At 38.4% G+C, this 21,999-nt stretch overlaps 1 protein-coding gene across 1 annotated transcript in view; it reads left to right on the top strand.

Annotated features, from left to right (window-relative positions):
• Positions 1-21,999, top strand: part of LOC104857336 (disintegrin and metalloproteinase domain-containing protein 32) — a 96,575-nt gene that overhangs the window by 2,427 nt on the left and 72,149 nt on the right. Inside the window, exons 2-10 of the mRNA XM_010617166.2 lie at positions 330-381; positions 5,736-5,806; positions 10,325-10,386; positions 13,135-13,210; positions 16,033-16,109; positions 17,240-17,414; positions 20,776-20,844; positions 21,455-21,526; positions 21,719-21,885. Coding sequence (XP_010615468.1) covers positions 330-381; positions 5,736-5,806; positions 10,325-10,386; positions 13,135-13,210; positions 16,033-16,109; positions 17,240-17,414; positions 20,776-20,844; positions 21,455-21,526; positions 21,719-21,885 — 821 coding nt within the window. The remainder of the gene's footprint in view (positions 1-329; positions 382-5,735; positions 5,807-10,324; positions 10,387-13,134; positions 13,211-16,032; positions 16,110-17,239; positions 17,415-20,775; positions 20,845-21,454; positions 21,527-21,718; positions 21,886-21,999) is intronic.

The following is a 21,999-nucleotide window of genomic DNA, read 5'->3' as shown; positions in this document are numbered from 1 at the left end:
GTGGGGGCGCCCGGGAGGCCGAGCCGCGTTGCCTTCGCGGTCGGGCGGAAGAGACCGGAAGAGACCGGAAGAGACCGGAAGAGACCGGTCGGCCTGGGTCCTTGACCATTGCGGGTGTGCGGTGCGGAGCGGGAAGCGCCTCTGCGCAGATCTCGGCGCCAATATTCACAGCAGCGTTGCTTGCAGTCGTCCTCAGTTGGAAAAAATCCAAATGTTCATCAGTGGCGGTGGATTAAAAAAAAAGTGTATAGATGCGATAAAGTATTACTGAGCCATAAAAAATAATTAAGTTGTGAACTCCGAAAGCATTATGTAAATGAAACGCTGAGCGCAAAACGTCTTCATTTTATAGGACGCACTTTCATGAAATACTAAACATAGGTAAATGCATAGAGAGGAAATTTAGCGGCTGCCACAGGCTGGAGGCAGTGGTGTAAGAGAGGCAGAAATTGCCGAAGGTGACACCCATTCCCAGAGTGGCAGCTGCCCCGCAGTTGTATGATACTCGCTTAGCATTTCGGGGCCGGGATTTTCATTTGAAAATCAGTTTTGGTTTCTCTTCTGAATAATAACTTCCAAAAAGGGCAGTCTGAATGCCTTCTATTTCTAGTTACGTATATAATTTACAGCCTGACAGCTTTAACAAATAATTACTTACCTTATATATGTTCATGTGTATTCATAACCGTCCTGATTATGCACTTTATGCATAGAGCAAGTTGGTCTCAGATCAAAGAAATATTGCCCTTGCTTCCCTGTAGTTTTCAGATCAAACAGAGGAAAATGAAAGGCAGGATGTAGCAAACGTGGAATGTTATCAGGAGTAGTAATGAGAGGATGTTATATTGAAAGTGATTTGAGCTGGGCGTGGTGGCGCACGCCAGTAATCCCAGCACTTGAGAGGCTGAGGCAGGAGGATCGCTGTGAGTTCGAGACCAGCCTGGGCAACATAGTGAGTTCCAGGTCAGTCTCAACTACACAGTGAGACCCTGTCTCATAAACAAAACAAACAATGAAAGAAAGTGATTTTGAAGCTCTGTTTAAATTTATAGTAAAAACTATGATACCTGCTAAATTATGAAATGACATATTCAGGTATCTGCCCTCGTTCATTTTAGTGCACTTTTCAAGATAAATCCTATGTTTATCGATTTAGCAATGTTTTTCTGGACTTTTTCCTATACATTTAGTTATAAACATGTACAAATACAAGAATATATGAGGAATACCTGTTCTTTTTCCAGTAATGAACTCTATGAGTGATGAGTGCATGTTAGGTGCATTTCATCCATGTTTGTGTGTTTATGGATACTAAATATCATGCTTTATGGCTTACAGAGGTTGTTTTGAAATTTGTTTATCTGATAATTTTATTTGTGGTATATTGTTTTTCATACGAAGTTTACCAACATTTTCCTATGGTTTCTGCATTTTCTGATTTAGTTCACCATTTATAATGTCGCATTTTATTAGAGTACAGATTTTTGAAATAGTTATTGATGATCCTCTGGGTTTCTGCTGGATTTGTTGTGAGTTCACCATTTTCATTCCTACATCTCTTATGACTTCATTCCTAATTGCATAGATTTGAGCCTTTCTTTTTTTTTTTATATGGTTGGCTAAGGGTTTATCAATTTTACTTATTCTTTCAAAAAACCAACTCTTTGATTCATTGATTTTTTTTTGTATCATTCTCTTAGTCTCCATTGCATTAATTTCTGCTCTGATCCTTGTAATTTCCTCCCATTTATGAGCTTTGAGTTTGTCTTGCTCTTCTTTTTTTAAGAGATTGAGGTTCAGTTGTTTATTTGCGCTCACTCTGTTTTCCTAGCATGGGCATTCACTGTCCTGAAATTCCCTCATAGAACTGCTTTCATTGTGTCCCACAGATTCCTGAATGTTGTTTTGGCATTATCATTTAATTGTAGAAACTCTCTAATTTCTTCTTTAATTTCCTCTGTGACCCATTGTTTGTTCAGGAGAGTGTTATTCAATTTTCATGTGTTTCTGGGGTTCTTGTGGTTTCTTACACTAATGATCGCCAATTTAATTGCACTATGGTCTGGTATTATACATAGATAACTTCAGTTTGTTTGCATTTACTGAAATATTCCTATGAGCTTGCATGTGGTGTATTTTGAAGAATGACCCTGTGCAGCTGAAAAGAATGTATATTCTCATCTTGTGGGGTGGAACCCTTTTTAGACATTTATTAAGTCCAGTTGTTCAAAAGCTTGTTTCTGTTCCAGGACTTCAGTGTTGATTTTTTGTCTAATCCATCTTTTTGTGACAGTGGAGTGCTGGTCCCTCCGACTTTCCAACTATGGCGGTGTGGTGTGCCTTTATTGCGGAGATTTGTTTTTCACTTTCCCAGTGGCTTTAATTTTCATCGAGGAGACTCACAGAGGCCTCCTCTCAGTTCTTCTCTTCTCCTCCACGTTCTGGAGCTTAGCCACCCCCTACGTCCCTGCACTTCTGCGGATCCAGTGGTGCAGCGCTGGTGTTTGTGGGGCAGTGGGATGGTTCTGGTGGTGCAGTGCCGGCGGCGGAAGGGCTCACAGATGTGTTTCTTAATTGTGTCCCAACAAAAATACCTTCGGAGCCTTCTGAGGTTTCTGGTCATCGCTAACCGTGTACAGTTGTATTTGTGTACAAACACACTGTGTACCCTTACATTTCTATGTCATAATGGCTTCAGATTCCTTATTCCTGTAGTTTGTTGGAGGATTTCTGCATTCCATCTTTATCAATTGAAGATCCGCGTGGAATCCACCCTTCGCTAACGGAGCAAATGGTAGGACCCCTTCTTCGGTGAGGACGCTCGTACCTTAAATCCGAAATGCCAGTGGGTGACCCCGTATTGGTAAATTCGTTCCTATCTGCTGGTCTGAGATACACAATCCTTGAGATTCTCTCCCATGTATTCTGTCAAGAAATCCTGCTAAATCTTGTGATACTTGCACGCATGAATTTTCTTATAAAATTTAACTTTTACCCAGAGCCTGGAAATAGGAAGGGCTTGAGGGATGGGTTTCCCTTTATAAATCTGTTGATTGAGACGAAATCAGTGAAAACTTTTATGCAGTGGAAAGCAGATTCCTCCAAATGGGAGTAAGGGTGCCTACTTCTCCAGCGAATGGTCAGGCTATCCAAAGTTGTAAATTCCTCTTGCCTGTGTCAGTCCACGTATAGAGTTTGAGTTTATTATCTTTATTGCCTTTAATGTTCTCCGTGTTTATTTTGTATTAGTGCGTACCCGTAGGAAAATGTGATCACCTTTCTCACGGGGTCTTGGCACATTACACACATGTATTCCTTTTCATCCCTTGCCTTCCCTTTTCCTCCTCTCTCCCTCCCTCCATCTCTTGGTTCCCTTCCCATTTGCAAAAGATCTATCTCCCTACTTCTATTTTCTAGTTCTTTATTTATGTTTTATGTTTCTCGTAAAAAGGAAACCATGTGATATTTAGGCTCATGTGTGTGTGATTTATTTCATTTAATATTATAGTCTCAAAGTGCATCCATTTTCCTACAAATGGCTCAAGTTTATCTTTCTCTAGTAGTATATAATCCATTGTGTGTAAATACCACATTTTCTATATCCATTTTCTCTGATGGATTTGCCTTCATTCTTCATCAAGCTTGAAAATACGTCACCCACAGTTAAACCAAAGAGGCAGGAGATTTTTTCATAAGTTGAACTCCTCTGGCAGAGGTGACTCTGATATGGCAGCTGCTCAGCCAGGAACTGAGATCTTCAATCTGCCAGCAGCTACTACATCAGGTGCAGTTAGCTTTAGAAGCCATTCCTTTGCTGATCCTGCCAGTAATCTTGGCCTAGAAGACATTATCCAGAGGGCTTTCATGGGAAGCTTTGATGACAAAGTAGAGGACCATGGAGTTGTCATATCTCAGCCCGTGGGAGTAGTACCTGGTAGTGCCAGCAGTGAGGCACTGAAGGATGACGGGGAACCATCACCTCACTCAAGCGGCACCTGCAAACCAAAGCTCATCAGCAAGTCCATCAACAGGAAGTCTATGTCCCCCATTCCTGGGCAGGGCTACCTGGGAGCTGAGGGTAAACAGAATCAAAAAGCCCATTTGAAAAAATTTCATGTTGGTCATAAGGAAATTGCTTACAAAGTTTGTGCCTTGGAGAGAGAGGGTGCTGAAAAGATTAACATTAAAAATAAGCCATACACTTTGAATTAGAACAATGGGAAAGACCCCTTGAGGGCATCTCAGCAATAAGCAAAACCCCACCATGTTCAGGCTAATGGGTACAAAAGTCAGACTTTGCTTTGAGAAAAGAGCCCCCAGGGTACCCTGCTTAAGAAAGGCCTGCTAGACAGTTGGCTCTGGGATTTGGCTCACAGTCAAATCACATTCAGATGCCTCTGCAGCCATGTGACCAATAGGGCCTGATTACTGCTTGAGCCGGCAACAGACCATGGCGTCATCCACGTGCTGGTTTTAGAGGTATCCACAATTGAAGAGTTGTGGAGTCAAAGAGGCTTTCACCGAGGTTTCAGAAGAGCATCTGGAAGGCCAGGCAGTATGCCCCTGACAGGGCAGTGCATGAAACCGTGAGAGTGACATCAACAGTGCTGGATATACAGCTACAGGATTTGATGTTTGCCCTTCTTGGTTTCAGTATTGATTTGGTCCCTGTCCATTCTATTCTACTGCTGCTTTTGGTAATGGGGATGTTTACCCTTTCCTATTGAATGTTGGAAATGTTTAACTTCCTTTTCATTTTTACAGGGGCTCACAGCTAAGAGTCTGCCTTAAATCTCAGGGAAACTTTGGATCTGAACTTTCCAGCCCTATTGAAACTGTTAATAGTTTAGGGACTCTTAGAGATGGACTAAATTCATTTGCATAATGAGATGTGCGTGAGTCTTGCAGGACAAAGTTGGAATATTATGTTTTAGATTGAGAATGTCCCAGCAAGGATCATGAGCTACAGGTGGGGCTTGTGGATCATTGGGGGCTCTGTGCTCATCAATGGAATTATTTACTGGTGAACTCAGAAGCTGAGTATGTCGGAAAATGGGATCTGGCTGGAAGAGGCAGGTTCCTGGGCACGTGAGCTTAAGTTTTCAATTTCTTTTCCTACAGATTTTATAGTTGTTCTTCAGACTTTTAACATGAAATACTCAAACTGGCCTGCTTATCACTCCTCATGATTTTTTTTTATTTTTCATATTCCTTCAATAACTCAGTAGGGTTTTTCTGTTTTATTTAATTATTATCAGTTGTTTCTGACATACCCCATCTTTTCTAATGTATTATTTCAATCTTTCATTATAGGAAGGTTGTCTTGAATAATGGCTTTGGTCAGTTAATTTTTGTCTATTTGTTCTGTTTTCTTCAAGAATAGCAAATTTTGTGGAAGTTGAATACCTACTCCTGGAATTTTTCTTTTCTTTTTTTTTTTATGTTTTGTAAATATCTTTTCTGTTTTTCAAATTAAATTCCTTCAAGGTTTTATTTTGTTTGGAATAGGTAACAATGCATTACTTTGTATGTCATTTTTGCTTAGAGCCACAGTAATCCCCATAATATTTCACCTTCAGTACCTGTGCTGGGAAATTGAGCAATAAAGGGTTTTATAGAAGTGCATGGTAGTGAGGTGTCCATGTTTCTATAAGTAAATCTTGCAAAATTAATTGAACAGAGATTTTGTCAAATTTAAGGCATGATTGCTAACTGTTTTTTAAAAAATTACATAGGTTCTCAAAATTCATTTCTACAAATCATACTCCCAGAGAAACTCCAAGGAAATACAAGTGATAATTCAGAAGTAAGATACTTTAGAAATTTTTTATAACCTAAATTATTATATAAAATTTCTTATTTTTGTTACATACCTATAAAGTATATCAATCTCATTACAATAAGCATGTAAATATATAGTATTATTACTGATAAGTAATTTAAAGTTTCAGTGGTAAGAACAAATATATAAATTAGAATGATCTGATCTGCTTTCTTTCATATTTGTCATTTCTTCATGGTAAAATAGTTTAAAGAGTTCACTATAGGGAATAATGTAGAAGAATTAGCTGTCTTACCTGATATTAAGGGGAACCAGATGAGAAGAATACTGCTCTCTAAAATGACTAAGAATATCTTCTAAAACCTACTTTCTCTTTCTTCATTCCTGTGCCTATCAGATTTCAGACAAGAAGAAACCTCGTATTTTCCTATTTTAGGAAGATAAATAGTTTACTTGCTGATTTCTTTTGCAGATGTTTCTTTGGTGTTACCATGTGCATGAGTGAGCCTGGCTTATAAGAAGCCAATCTATTGATAACGCATTCATTTTAACAGTTTTATGGAGGTATAATTGTGTACTACAGAACTCATCTTTCATAAATGCACAGTTCAATGACTAGCACATAAGAGTTGTGCAAACACTAGTATGATCCAGTTGTAAAATACTTTCTTCACTCCAAAAAGTTCCTTTAAGTCCATTTGTACTTCATCTTTCCTTTCATCTCTAGCCGTTGGCCTTTTCATTTTCTCAAAGTATTTGAAACACATTTTCAGTTTTGATGACATTTTGTTATGTCTTTTATGGATCTTGGTTTTGGTTTTGGTGCGTGCACACAAGAAAAAAGTCATGTGAGAATATAGCACGAATGCTGCTGTCTGTAAGCTGGGAAGAGAGGCCCACTAGGAACCAGTTCTGCTGGCAACTTGATTTTGACCCAGCCTACAGAACTCTGGAGAATTATGTAACCCACCTAGTCAGTGGTATTTTAGATGGCAGCCTGAAAAATCTAGTACAGATTTTGGACTCTAAAGTGGAAGGCAGTTATAACAAATACCTAAAAATGTGGTAGTTACTATAGATTGTGGAGATAGAGACTGATAATGTTTTGAGATTCGTCTTAGGAAAGAATTCTAGATTGTCTTGAGGGAGTCCAGATGTTAAGCACCACTGTGCTGAGCATTCAGAGAGAGAAGAGAAGCCTTACAGAGAGAGCTCCTGTAGTTTCAGAGAACGGACTTTCCATCATGACAGCGTCCTGGTAGAGGCGTATCTAGTGACTTCACAGCTGCAAGTGTGAAATATTTTTTAAATGGGAAGAAAGTCTCTTTACGAAGTGGCAAAGAAATTGGCTGAATTGGATTGTAGTTGTTTTGTGGAAGACAGAAATTGTGAGGGATAGCCTTAGGTATTTGGCAGAGATTTCTAAGCAAAGTATTGAAGATGTGGCCTATATTTTTCCACAATGCTGTGCTTATATGACAGGAGAAAGATAAATTGAAGGAAATATTAAGCAAAAAAATGAATGAATTCTTGGAAAGTTGGAAAATTCAGAGCCTATCCATGTTTCAAAAGGCGAGAAAGCGTATTTTTGAGAAAAGAGAAGAGGAGCGGCACTCAGTAACTCTATCAAGAGATCGTCCATAACTTAGTCATCTAAAGTGAAGCAAGAATGGAGGGGGGTGTAATGGGAGAGGCACTGCCACGCGGGACTAAAGGGGACACGGAAAGTGGGACAGAAGGATGCTCACCTGTTGGAATCGCGGGATTCCATACAGCAGAGGGCAGAGCCCTGTGATTTTTGAACATGTGTTATGTTATCCTTCCTTAAAGAATACCAACCTGGAAAACAATTCAGAGATCCACAGGGCTGCTTCTCCTAACAGAGCTGCTTTCTCCTTTATTTCTTAATGTGGGGCTGCCAACTTGGCTTTGGTAGGTTCAGTACCTTAGGGGCAAGACTGCCACCCGGGATGAACGCAGCTCCTGCCATTGAGCTGCAGGGCAGAGCAGTCCTCGTTCTTTATTAAACACAGTCTGCCCCCAAAACGTATGCACACTTCAGGAAATGTACGCACACTTTAATACCTCTTGTACTTGTTGAGGCTAAAGGAAACTTGTATGAATCTCACGTCTCAATAAATTTAGCATTAAAATGTTTATACAAGTTTTTTCTGATGTTTATATACATATCTTGGCAGACTGTAAATATTATTTTAAACTATAGACATCTAACTCTGCTGCAGAACCTTAGGGCTTAAATGTGATTGTAATTTTGCATTCTTTACTTAACACTGCCCTGTCAGCACTGTCCCTCCCTCTCTTACTACTCCTGACTACCATTCTGCTCTCCACTTCTTTGAAATCAATGATTCTATACAAGAAAGAGTACATATGGTTTTTCTTAATCATCTAAAGTAGATAGATTACCTGGTGTTTAAAAATTTAGACACAGCCAAACCTGGTCATGCATGTCTGTGATCCCAGCACTCTTGGAGGCTGAGACAGGAAGACTACACGGTTAGCCTACGCTTCCACTCTTGGCACGTGGGTAATGTAATGACTTCATGAGACCCACCCCGCCTTCAATTAAATAAAGGACTGGAGTTCAGGGCAAGGACCCTGGGTTCATTCACCAGTGTGATGATGACAACGGCAACAGCACATTAATATTACTTAGTACGTTGCCTTTGACCTCTGCTTAATCAGGCCTTCCGCTTCTTTTAAGAATGTCATCAAATTTGTCTGTATGGTCTGCAAAGAAAGGTATTTCAAGACTAAATCCCATGATAGAAGTACAGTTCAAGGAAGCGATTACTGGCACACGTAACAATTGCTAAGTTTTCGCCTTGAAAAAATATTCATCCATGAACCTGTGGTAAATATTTACACATCAAATTCAGTTTAAATAGAAACAAAGATGCTGCAACCGTCATGTTCATTACATTCAGATCAAGCTGTCCAAGTCGCTGTCACAGCATTGTGACTTTGAGAGCCAGGTTCCTCTGCTCCTTCCGTGTTGGGACTTTCTCTTTGGTATTTCCACCTTTCATCTACCATATGATTTTGTTTTCTTTTTCCTTAATTTATTTCTCTGGTTTTAAAAATAAATTTTTAAATGTTTGGAAGAAGTTTAGATTTACAGATAAATTTCCAAATGCAATTCACTCCGTTTCCTCTGGGTGTTAAAACTTTTATAACTATACAGGTAGACTATGTTTGTTAAAACTAAGAAATTGATATTGGTACAATTTAATAAAGTCCTTTATTTGGACTTAACCAGTTTTTCCCTGATAATTCTTTTTCTGTTCCAAGATCCAATCTAGGATATCACTTTGCATGTCTCCCAATCTCTTTGTTCTGTTTCTTTGTCTTTCCTTGTTTTTTTATGATCTCAACTGTTTTGAAGGACTTTGGTCAGGTATATTTTTAGAAATCTCTTCACTTTGGCTTTGCCTGGTATTTTCTTATGATTAGGCTGAGGTAATGAGATTTAGGGAAATCATAGACATAAAATCTCTATATAATATCTATTTAGCACTGATGATATAAACTTGGTTTGATTTTTCACTATCTGCTGATGTTTGAGCCTATTTTATCCTTTAGTTTGAATAGTTGTTTCTTATTTTTATTTTTATTTTTTTAATTTTTTGGGGGGGTACCAGAGATTGAACTTGGGTCCTTGCGCTTGCAAGGCAGGCCACCAAACTGCTGAGCTAAATCCCCGGCCCTTGTTTCTTATTTTTATTTTTATTTTTTTAATTTTTTGGGGGGGTACCAGAGATTGAACTTGGGTCCTTGCGCTTGCAAGGCAGGCCACCAAACTGCTGAGCTAAATCCCCGGCCCTTGTTTCTTATTTTTATAGATCCAACAGCATTTAGCTTTATCTGTAGCTTGCTATTTGTCTTTTTAAAATTTTATGTGCTTTAACTATTTTTTTCTTTCCACAGATAGTCTAACTCTTGCTTTCCACAGGTTCTTTTTTGCTGGATAAACGCTTGTCTCTCAGGTTCACTGACCCACAGATATCCTACCCTATTACTACCAGAGTTTTAACTTGAAAGTAATAGTGGTGGATTCAAAGACAATATCAAATTTGTTCAAGAATCTTCAGTTTTAGAAGATGGGAAATAGGCAGTACCAATGAGGACACATTTTTAAAAAGGGTTAAATAATTTTGTGCTTGGCAGAGGAGGCTTTATTGATGTAGAGTACTTTATTTTCCCAACTATGACGTGTGAGTTGACAATAAAGCATAGCACAAGTCTCTCCTTCCACAAGAGTTAACAGTTCATTAGCTGTCGATCTCTAATCCTATGTAAATCCCCAGGTTAGCATATTTTTTTTGTGGAAAGTATAAGCATGGATTACATAATAAATGCAAAAGTTCTTGACATTTCATTGCATATTTTAAACTACATGTAATCTGAGACATTTAATACAGACATTTTTAGCATTGTTTGCAGGTATTAATTGATATGCAATTGTTATTTTGTTTCTTATATTAAATTTGCCTTCACTCTTAGCTGTTCTTGATTCTCTAGGACCAGATATCCTATATTCTTCCAATAGACGAGAAACCATATACTGTGCACCTAAAGCCAAGGTAAATGTTTATTCTTTAGTTTGGATTTCATTTTGTCTGTTAAATTGCTTTCTTTTAATAAAAATGGAATGTGGAGATCTAAATATGATTGCTACTAAAATTTTTGTGTTTTGGATGAGCTGATGCTCTCATGTGACTTAAATTTTTGGTCCTTATTTGTCACATAGTCTTTCGTGAATGAAGATTGGGTACTGAAAAAATGGGGACTCAACCCCGAGAGACTCTGATCTCTCTGATATTTAGTTGGCAGGACAAGAAGACATCTATAGTCAGAGAATAAGGACAAGACAGAAATGAGGAAATAGAACAGCCTAGAATAGGGAAAACATGAGCTTATTGTTGGAGGCCCTGTGTGTGAATTGGGTGTGGAACATCCCAGGGGAAATAATTGAAAATTACTTTGGTTTAGAACATAGAAGGGAGCTGTGGGTTTTAAATCCTTTATGATTAAAAACTCTTAATAAATAAAGTATGGAAGTATCTCAATCCAATAAAGACCATATATGACAAAAACTGCAGCTAAAGGCACAATCAATGGTGAAAAGTTAGACTTTCCCTCAAGATCCCCAAAGATTAGGAACAAGATAAGAAACCTACATGTACAATGTCTCTTCAAGATAGTATTGGCTATCCTAGATAGAGCAATTAGGCAAAATATTTTTAAAAATTCAGATTGGAAAGGAAGAAGTTAAATTGTCCTGGTTTGCAAACTCTATAACCTTAATATATAGAGAACCCTAAGGAGTTCACCAAAAAACTGTTAAAACACATAAATAAATTCAATAATTTATAGTAAACAAAGTAAGAAAAATTAGTACCTATTTGTATAGTGATAAGGAACTATCTAAAAGAAAATCAAAGCAATGCTATGTACAACAGCAAAAATTCCAATGACATTTTTCACAGAAATAAAAAATCTTAATATTTATGTGGCACTACAGAAGAATACAGATAACAAAAGCAGTCTTGAGCAAAATGAGACTACTGGAGACTTCACACTACTAAACTTCAAAATATACTACAAAGCTCTAGTAAACAAAGGGCTCTCTCCCACTCTCTCTCTCTCTCTCTCTCTCACACACACACACACACACACACACACACACACACATTTATATTAAATACAATCACAAAAGTGAACATATATACCTGCAGAGGTCAGAGTGAAATTTAAAGATGAAAACTAAAAACAAAGTAGAATTGAATTCCATGGGTACCTGTAAGGGACAAAGCAAAAATGTAGATGAAGGGGCATGTATAATTATGCCAAGAGACATAAAAGATGCCATAAATTTAACCACTGTCTTTTCTCTTGTTGCTGATACAAAATGCCCAACACCTGAAGTTAAAGGGGGGAAAGTTTATTTAGCTCACAGTTTGCGGAGGTTTCAGCCCATAATAGGCTGGCTCCAAGACAGAGCAGCATGGCAGAGGGGCTTTGCAAAGGAGAGACAGTCTACGGTTGGCAGAAGGTGGCAAAGCAAGCAAGAGACAAGACAAGGCTCTTTCTGTCCCTTGTACTGATCCAGGCTGTTGGGATTAGAGTGGTGCCAAACCAATCAGTGGACCGATTTTGTAATCACCCACCCTTAATCCTAGCACTCTTCATCCTAGCACCGCACAATGTATCAAAATCACACACTCTAGATTCAGCCCCCTCTGAGAAAGCCCCACCTATGAGTACATGAGGCTGTGGGGGACTTCTAGACACAGCCGTAACAACCACTTACTGGTCCAAATGTTCAAATATAGGATGACCAAAAATTGCATTTTTATGAATTTCTATACATTAATATAAGAGGGAATATAAAAATGACAGTGTTATCAAATTTGTTCAAAACAAGAATTGACCGGTTAAAATGACACCCACCCTGGATACTCAGGATAGTAAGTACCTAAACGAAGGTGCTGCCTGGGTGATGCTCAGCGTAAAATGTTCAGTGGTTAAAGCCGAAAAGAGCTGCTGTGCAGGGGCAGTGCAGTAAAGTGTGAAGTGCTTTCAGGGGTTTTGCTCGACCTCAGAATGCCTTTTGGACGCGAGAGCTAGGAGATCATTGGTAAACTTTGTGAGTCCAGGTTTAGTGGAGGCTTCCAGACAAAAGCTAGGCTGAGCAGTGGACATGGTATTAGGAAGATGATTAAAATATCATGATAAATACAGGAAACGACAACCAGAAAAGGCTTATCTTAGTCTTGAAAGTTTAGCCTCTGTGCTAAATGTAAAATTTTACACAATCCACTTCCACTTCCTTACAAATGAAATTATATTTACATAGCGAAACCCAGAAAGAACAGAAAACTCTCATAATCCTATCCCCACTTTGTATCTTTGTAAATTTTAAAAGGCAGTTTTTCATCTTCTCGCATGCAGTCTCTTATTGTCTTAATTCATTAAAGTGGGAAATTTGTTTTGAGTAATATGTATTACTTTGAGTACAATGTAAGTATATATCAGAAGAAAAAACTTACCAAAGACTGACACACTTTTTCTCTAAAGGTTCAGTGAGAAAAATGTTGTAGTCATTCAGGGTCATATGATCTCTGCCAAACTACTTTTGTCTGCTTTTGTATCATGAATACAGCCACAGACAATACAAAAGTAAACCGGTGTGTCTACTTTCCAAAAACACGTTATTTGTGGAAACAGAGAGTGGATCAGATTTGGCCTGAGGGCATCAGCTTATGGATACTACTTTGCATGTCTAGAAAAGAATAACTTTAGAATGTCTCACTCTTTTTTACATTTAGATATTTTTTAGGAGAGAATTTTATGGTTTATTTGTATAATCAAGGATCTCTCAGTTCCTATTCTTCAGATATTCAGGTAAGATTTAAATTTTTGTTTTATAAAAAGTTTTATCTTCCTTTGAACAGCTGCTTTCTTAACACAGAAATCTCTAGTTTTTAAGATGTTTAGCTGTTAGAAATTCCTAAAGTCTTTATAAACTAAAGACAAATTATATTGACTTTGCATCTTTCAAAATGGCCCAGAACACAGGTACTATATTTAGTTATTCATTGATATTTTGTTGAATAAGTGAATATAAATTAAAGTAAGATAACCAAACACAAATGTGAGAAATGCATTCACTCACCCAGACTCAAGGAAAGGACTCTGAGGCAGGAAGAGCAGCAAAAGTGAGGTTTGTAGGCGTCTTGCAAGGCTGCGTGTCCACTGAGCAGGCACACCTAGAACAGTTACAGCAGGCGTTTTATCCACCAGCCTCAGGCCCTTCCTCCAGTCCCTCACTGGCTGAGTACTCTGGGAGTACAATCTTGGGTGCTGCCCAGGTATTCCTTTACTTTATATAAGGCAGTTCTGTGGTCCACCTCCCTATTTGAGTTCGGCTTTCTTTCTTAGTATTTCCTGTTTTTTTGTTTCGGGGTCCTGGGGATCGAACTCAGGACCTTGAGCTTGCCAGGCAGGCTGTGTCACTGTGCTGAATCCCCGGCCCTCCCTGCTCTCTATTCTGCAACTTTCTGAGAAGCAGATTTTCCTGTTCCAATATTTCATGCCACTTTTGGTTACTGTTTCTACTTGGCTGTGGCTATCTTATCATGAAAATGGAGCGTTCTGTGCTTTCGTCCTTCCCTACTCATGACTACATTTTTAAACATAATTTTTTACTAGTTTATTTCTTCCCCAAGGTCCCATTTACTAAGGACCTTCTAGATACATGAACTTTGTCAGTTATTAGACAGTTTTACCTGTCAGCAATTTTCCACTCAGTGTTAACTACTTTGTCTTGAAAACAGACCACTGGAAGTTTCATTTTCTTATAACTGGACATAAATAATAGATGAATAAACCACATCAGTAAATCCTGCTGAACCTGGCCTTAAAACTGCAAACCCTAAATTCGTCTTCCTTTGTCCAGTGATACGGCCCATTTCCAAGAAGACACATATCTAGTTTGGATCACTGCAGTAACTTCTTAAACAGTCTCCCGGTTTCTGCCACCGTCCATGTCCTCGGTCAGCTCTCAGCACGGCCGTCAGATGCATCCTGTGAGAGCTGGGCCTCAGGCTCACTCTCTGTGGCGATGGCTTCCCATTGCTTATGAAGTACGTTGTTCAGCTTTCCCAGAGATCCCGGAGCTTCATGCAGCCAAGTTCTCTTTCGCCCCTCCGCCTTGCTTCCTCTTACTCTCTGCTTTTGTCACTTAGTTCCAGCCACTCCTCGTTCTTCTAACAGCTAGGACATCTTTTCTCGACAACTTTGTCTTTTCTATTTCTCAGGATACAAAAGCTTTTCTATTCCAGGAGACCCATACTTTCCTTCCTCATTTCCCCAGAAATTTGCTCAAAATTACAGCATTAGCGGAGCACCATTTTAAACTACAGTCTTACCCTTGGGGTTCTCCGTATCTCCTTTGCCTGTTTGCCTTTTCTGTCGGACTTATCAGTCTGATGTGCCATATTGTGTCTGTCTCTTCCAGTGAATGTAATTTTCATGACAGCACGGCTTTTGACTGTTTTATTCACTGATACTGTCCTAGTGTCTAGGAATGTACCTGGCACATAGGTCACATGTAATCAAACTGTGTTGACAGATTGGGCTGCGCATCATCTTACTTCACTGCAATGGACAGGACCATTTCTCTTGCTCCTTCTGCTCCCCCTTACTTCCATGGTCAAGCACTGTGCTAAAAAGAAATCTCACATTTATTTATTCCAAATCTGACGGCGCCGCTGACTCTTGGAAAGCATCCAGGTATTTTTTTCTCTGCCAGTTTGCTGTTCTACATACCAGTAGCTTGATGATACTGTGGCCAGAGATGAGACTGTATGATCTGTATGATGAGACTCAGTACGTTTGAGGTCGGTTGATTCCAGCTTTATGACCTAGAATATCATTTCATTTTTAAAAATGCTACATGTATTTTTAGGAAGTGTGTTCTATTGTTTTCAGGTATTATGTTCTCTGTATATTATTTAGTTGCTCAAAACCATGTGATTCACACCTGTAGATATTGAATGTTTATCAGCTACTGAGAAAAATCATGTTTACAGAATTTTAATGTGAGTCTGAATTTTGTTTTTATGTTCACTTTTGGCTATACGGTTTTGGATGCTATGTCATTTAATGAATACACACTTTGAGTATTTGTATGTTTATGGTGAGTTGAAGCTCCTGTCGTGATGCAGAGTCCCTCCCTACCTCCAGTAGTGATTCATCCTTAACTCCTACATTTCCTGTTTCAGTACAGCTTGCCAGTCAGTCACTCTTGGGATCGGGCTCACATACCATGTCCCATGTCTAGCCTTTCAGCCTTCCCACGCTGTCATGTTCTTGTCTATTTGAGACAACATATTTTGACCTTAAAAAAACTCCAGATATACAATCGTTATCTTTTATTTGATGAACTAGATTTGTGTGCTGGATAGTAACTCTTATCTAAAAACAAGATAACACTTTGGAATAAGGTTATAGGGTTAGTGCTGTCACATCATGATCTAATGAGGGCATTTAATGGAAGCACACGTGGCAGTGACGTGGAAGTCTTTGCGAGTCCCCTGAGTCATGCTGTTGTAAATTGTGTCTCCCGCAAACCGTATTGAGAAAGTTCAGTCAGGTAGGGAGGTAGGAAGTCATCTGGAAATTCGTAGTTCCTCAGTCACCAACTTACTTTCTCTCTTTCCTAGCCTCAGTGTTACTATCAAGGGTACATCCAAGGACAGCCACGTTCTGTTGCCGTGCTCCGCACCTGCTCTGGACTGAGGTGATTTCTTTTCTGTTGTTGTTTACAGAATAGTGTGGTTATGATTTCAGGTGCTGTGAATTTAATTTATTTAGTAAGTAAGTGTAAGTAAGTTTCCTGTTTCCCATGGAGATGATTCAGTTGCTTCCTCTGCTGAGCTCCTTCTCTCTCCTCACCGACCGGAGACATTCCCAGGTTCTCTGAAGGTTTGCGTTTTCTAGTCTCCTTGCTCTGCCTCCCATTTTTTTCTCCTCTACTGATATAACAGTAACAGCAGTTGGCAAGCTAAGCTTCAGATGACTTATTTTTTTCAGCAAAGAGTATTTATTACATCTATCCTAAATCTCAGTGTTAGGAGATATGAAAATAAATAAAGATCAAACCAGCCTTACATTTTCTCAGGGAAATCATCTTCCAGATGAAGTGGAAAGTTATATGTAAATAAATAATTATTAATATCACATTCATATTTTTCCAAATAATGTCACGCTCTTGAACTTTTCTGGAATGATTGAACTTTTCCTCTTCCCCCCTTAGAGAGGTGTCTTCTCTGTCAGGCAGTTCTCTGCTTTATTTTGGAGAGACCCTCACTTTTCACAAACAAATGTTTCTTACGTGGAATCCTAAATTTAGACCTGAAAGTTGTTTTTTATATAGTAATGACATAAATGTTACTTATGTTCACAGGAAGCTCATTACACAATTTTCTATAACTGCAGACTCTTGATGTTGATTTCTTATTCAGATGTGTACTTACACCAAATCAATACATTTTATTTTATAGTTGCTGCTAAATTTTATTTTTATAAATAAAAGTGTACTATATATTTTATAAAGGTGGTATAGTTTTTTCCAAAATTATTGCTAATCAGAGAAAAATTCATCAAAATTTCCATTTATTAGTGTTTGAATTAGTCAGACACAAAGTGGGAAATCAGGGAAATCACTATAATGCTGTGCTCCTGGCACTTGATTAGGTGTTGCTTTTGGTCTTACGAATTAAGGAAGTGATTCGTCTCTTCAGCGTGAGCTTAAGACACAGCTTGGAACAAAGTACTGTATGAAAAGCAGTCTATATTTTTTCTTTTGTATTTTGTCAGCTTTATACCATTTCATTAAAAGCACTTCAGACTTTATTTTGGATTTTACAGGGGAATACTGCAGTTTGAAAATGTTTCTTATGGAATTGAGCCGCTGGAATCTACAGCTGAATTTCAGCATCTACTTTATAAGTTAGGGAATGGAACCAATGAACTTGGACCCTTTAAGACAAGTAACAGAAACAGAGAAAAACAGCCAATGGACTATAGCATTTTTATAAATGAAGTGAGTTATGTATGTTTCATTACTACTTGGCAAAGCAATTATTGCTTCTATATATTTTAAATGTAAGGGTACTAACCTACAGTGCAATTTTAGGAAATATCCTTTCCTTATGACTGCCTTAATCATTTATTAATCAAACAGTGTTCTGGAAACCATTTATTATTACCTTTTCCTTCTTGCAATATTCCATTATTTACTTCTCATGACTCACTTTAGTTTTGTACTTTTGGGATAGTTTTATGACATTCTAAAATTTACCTGAAGTATTTTAGGCATCAGTATAGCAGTATAAATTATATCAGTATAAATTTAAAAAACTCATTTTCTGTTTTTCTCTTTGTATTAATTGAAGTTAATATAGTGAATATTTTATAAAGGTTATATTCATGTCCAAGGAATGAACATTGACTAAATTATATATAAATTTAAAATGTCTGTAACAGGATTAGCAGGTACAGATATATAAATTCTTCAGTCATACCTTGTATAACTTCATGTATTGTTCTTTATAAAAGTAATTGTGAAGGAGAAAAATTTTGTACCAAGTAGGATTGGCATAAATATGTAAATTTGGCGGAGTGGAGTGATGTGCAAATCCTTCTTGTTTTTTTATTTTTTATTTTTTTTCTCACTGAGTGTATTGGTACATTTTAGGTATACAGAACAGTTCCATTCATCATTGGGATCTTGTACCTTTACATGACAGGTCTTGGTTCTCAGTTTTCCCCCTTATCCCTGCCCTCCCTTGACCCCTCTCCCCTATTTACAAACACTTCATTTCCATTTTTTCATTTTCTCACTTCTTTTTCTTTTTCCTGATTTCCTTTCCCCTACCCTTCCCACTTTCCCTACACCTTTAGCCCTTTTCTACTCATTTCACATTGTCAATTATACCATTAGGATCTTTCGGTATTCTCTGCGTGCGTGTGCATGTGCGTGTGCACGCACATGTGTGTGTGTGTGTGTGTGTGTGTGTGTGTGTGTGTGTGTGTTTTGCTACCAGGGATCAAACTCGGGACCTTGCACTTGTGAGGCAGGTGGCGGCGCCACTGAGCTAAATCCTGGGCCCATAAATTTCTGTTTTTAAACTACTGTGTCCTGCAGCACTTTGTAATGGTGGTCTTAGTAAACTAAACTAATACACAGCCCTACAGAAAGCCAAAGTAGCCCTTTCTTCCAAAATAGAAGTACCTACAATATTTACCCAAGCTGTTTTAACTCTGCTTTTGTCTGCAGCCCTCCTTTACACTGCCCAGGTGAGCCGGGAGAGCTTAGTGTCTCCCAAAGGCACTTGTGAACTTGTGTCTGGCCTCAGACACACGTGTGCCCTTATGGATTTTCCAGCACATGTGAGGGCTTTTGTGTGCCTTCACTTCTCCACACATACCCTTCCCCAGCTTTCCTTCCTAGGTTTCTCATCACCCCTGCTGCTTGTTTGTTACCTCCTGCTTAGTTGCAGGTAGCATATTTACTTATAAATACTTCTCACAAACACTACCGTGCAAGCTCCAAGACGGAGCACACCCTTCAGGAAGCCAGCAGACAGCAGAAAATACTCAAGTCTCCGTCTCTGACACCAGCGAGCCACGCCAGGGACTTGAGTGTCCTCCTCGCGGATGTGCCCAGCTGGCTGTGTGGGGTAGGATGAGGGTGGGGTGAGGCCCATGCACCATAGCAACTCCTTTTTCCCTAAGGCAATGGACAGTTTTCTTTTTTTGACCGTATTTTTTCTGGGAAATGAGAATGAATTGGTCAACCTGTTTCTTACCTCAGACTGGGCAGATGTTCACAAGCAGGTTTTCCAAGAGCAAGAGGGGCAGTGTGCAAGGTGACTGTCAGATTGGCACAGCAGCACTCACACCGCGTTTACTGCCTCGAGCAAGTTACTGGGCCTCAGCCCAGATCCGGACTCGGGAAACAGACCCATCTCTTGGTGAGAGGTTCTGCAAGGTCACATGCAAAGGACATGGATACAGGAAGGAATGAAAGCAAAGACTGTGACCACTATTTCAGCATTCAGTTCCTACATAGTTTGTAAACAGAAGTGTCATGAATTTTGTATATTCACATGAAATACATGATTAAAAATGATAGGTGTTTTGTTCTAGTTGACATTGGAAACTGTAGATCTATGGACTGATGTAAAATGAGTCAATAATCAGTGTTACTGCTAGCATCTGTGACATAAAGCAGGTCATCAACTGATAAGCACACACCCAAGCATGTCCTGTAAGTTGTTTTTTTTCAAATTTCTAAATACGGAGATTTATTGAAACCTCTGAAGTGTGTTTTTAAAAATATTCGTTGTTTATTCGTACACTTTAGGGATATAGTATGACGACATTCCTCATGGGGAACTTGTACCTTTGCCTGATATATCCTGATTCCTATTTTCTTCCGCACTCCCCTGCCCTCCCTTCAACCCCTCCACCCCTCCCTATTTGCAAAGACTGTTTTTGTGTTTCACTTTTCTCATTGTTTTGCTTTCCCATCTTTTCTTTCCCCTACTATAAATTCATAATAAAGAGCTCACAATGACTCTTTTGGGACGATAGCTAGAAGTAGAATAGCTGGGTCAAATGGAATTTCTAGCTTTAATTTTTTGAGAAATCTCTGTACTGATACCTCTAGTCATGCTAGTTTACATCTCCACCAACAATGTATAAGGGTTTCCTTTTCCCTCCAGCCTCGCCAGCATTCACTACTGTTTGATTTATTGACAGCCATTCTTTCTGGAGTAAGAAGGAATTTCAGTGTTGTTTTAATTTGTATCTCTGTAGTGGCCAGAGAAGTATTTTTGCATTCATTTATAGGCAGTTTGTACTTCTTTAGCAATCCACGCATAGTCATGTTTGCAGCACAACTCATAATATCTCCATCATGGAAGAGGCTTGTGTATCTACCAACAGATGAATGAATAAAGGAAACGTGATCTGCATACACAGTGGCGTAATAGTCTGCCGCAGAAAGGGAGAAACCAGTCTTTTGTAGGAAAATAGATGCACCTTGAGACCATAATATTGAGTGAAATTAATCAGACATATAATCTTAAATACTACATGATTTCTCTTAGAAACCCAAATCTACATAAATTATAGAGCAGAATAAACAATAACGAGAAACAGGGAGATGGATCTTTTGCAAAAGGGAAGGGGACCAAGAGATGGAGGGAGAGGGGAGGCGAGGGGATCAGAAAAAGAATTAAGATGTGTTATGTGCATGTAGCAGCTCTCAATGATGATCGGATTTATTATATATTAAAAACAAAACAATTTTCAAAGAGTGCAGAATAAATAAATGATGAGAAATTTCAAGTTTGACATGCTCCTTTTTGTTGTTGTTTTTCTGCTGTTTGTTTCAGGAAGAGTCACATGCTCCAGACCTGTTTCCTCTTTATCTAGAAATGCATATTGTGGTGGACAAAGCTTTGGTATGTGTTCTCCTTTCTCACTGCTTCTCAATAGTTCGTGTAAATGTGTAATTTTCCACAGAGCGAGGGCAATGGGAAGATTTCATTCCTCTTGCTGGCCTGTCATAATATATAAATGTGTAAAACGAAAAGCCAAGTAACCCAAGTCAGTCTTATTTTATCTACATGTGAGCAGTTCATTTTCTCCTTATTGCAGGATAGTATTCCACGGACTGAATGTACTACTTTTTAAACCATTTAATCACTTAAAGAATATTCATTTTTGGCCAAAAATACATATTAGGGATGTTCTTGTGCCCTTGTTTGTGCAAGCATCAGCTTCTGTTCTTTGAGAGAAATGCCCAGGTGTACAGAAGATTCTTTTTAATGCCCAGTATTTTTTTAGTGCCCAGTATTCTTTTTAATAAGAAGCTGCCAAACTATTTCCCAAAGGGATCGTCCCATTTTACATTACTATTAAGAATACCAGTGATACACCTCATATTTCTTTTTATTTGCTAATGTTTAACTTTTGAACTATTCAATACCAGATCATCCAGGAGATAAACAGTAACTCTCAAAATGCTATATGGCAAACTATTTAAAATGTAAAATTAAATCTGTTTTTCAGTATGATTACTGGGGCTCTGATAGCATGGCCATAACAAACAAAGTCATTGAAATGATCAACCTTATAAATTCAGTAAGTATTTTCCTTTTCACATGAGATTTTTTTAGTTTTGAAATGATCCTTTTTGTTTTCTTGAGCTGGTGTTTCCGAATAATTAATTAATTAATATAAACTGTAAATTTATAATACTACAGAAATAATTTCTAGGTTATTATAAAGTGAAATAATGATTGATTTCCCATATATTTTTTTTTCTGTTTCTAGTTGCTTACACAACTTAAAGTGACTGTTGTGTTGTCATCATTGGAGATGTGGTCAGATAAAAATAAGATTTCTACAGATGGTGAGGCACGCGAATTATTGCAAAAGTTTTTAGAATGGAAGCAGTCCTATTTTACCCTAAGGCCTCATGATGTTGCATACCTATTCATGTAAGAATAATGTTTCAGTATTCCTAGAAAGAAAATACAGATCTGTGATCATGATGTAGATTAATTCAGGAAATGTTATTAATGCCTGTGAGTCAGACTTTATTTATTATGTGT

The sequence above is a fragment of the Fukomys damarensis genome, unplaced genomic scaffold (assembly GCF_012274545.1).
Source record: "Fukomys damarensis isolate Sample0158 unplaced genomic scaffold, DMR_v1.0_HiC HiC_scaffold_18, whole genome shotgun sequence".
In the NCBI taxonomy this organism is placed as follows: Eukaryota; Metazoa; Chordata; class Mammalia; order Rodentia; family Bathyergidae; genus Fukomys; species Fukomys damarensis.
The sequence above is the reverse complement of the archived record's forward strand: the minus strand, read 5'-3'. Positions and strand labels throughout refer to the sequence as shown.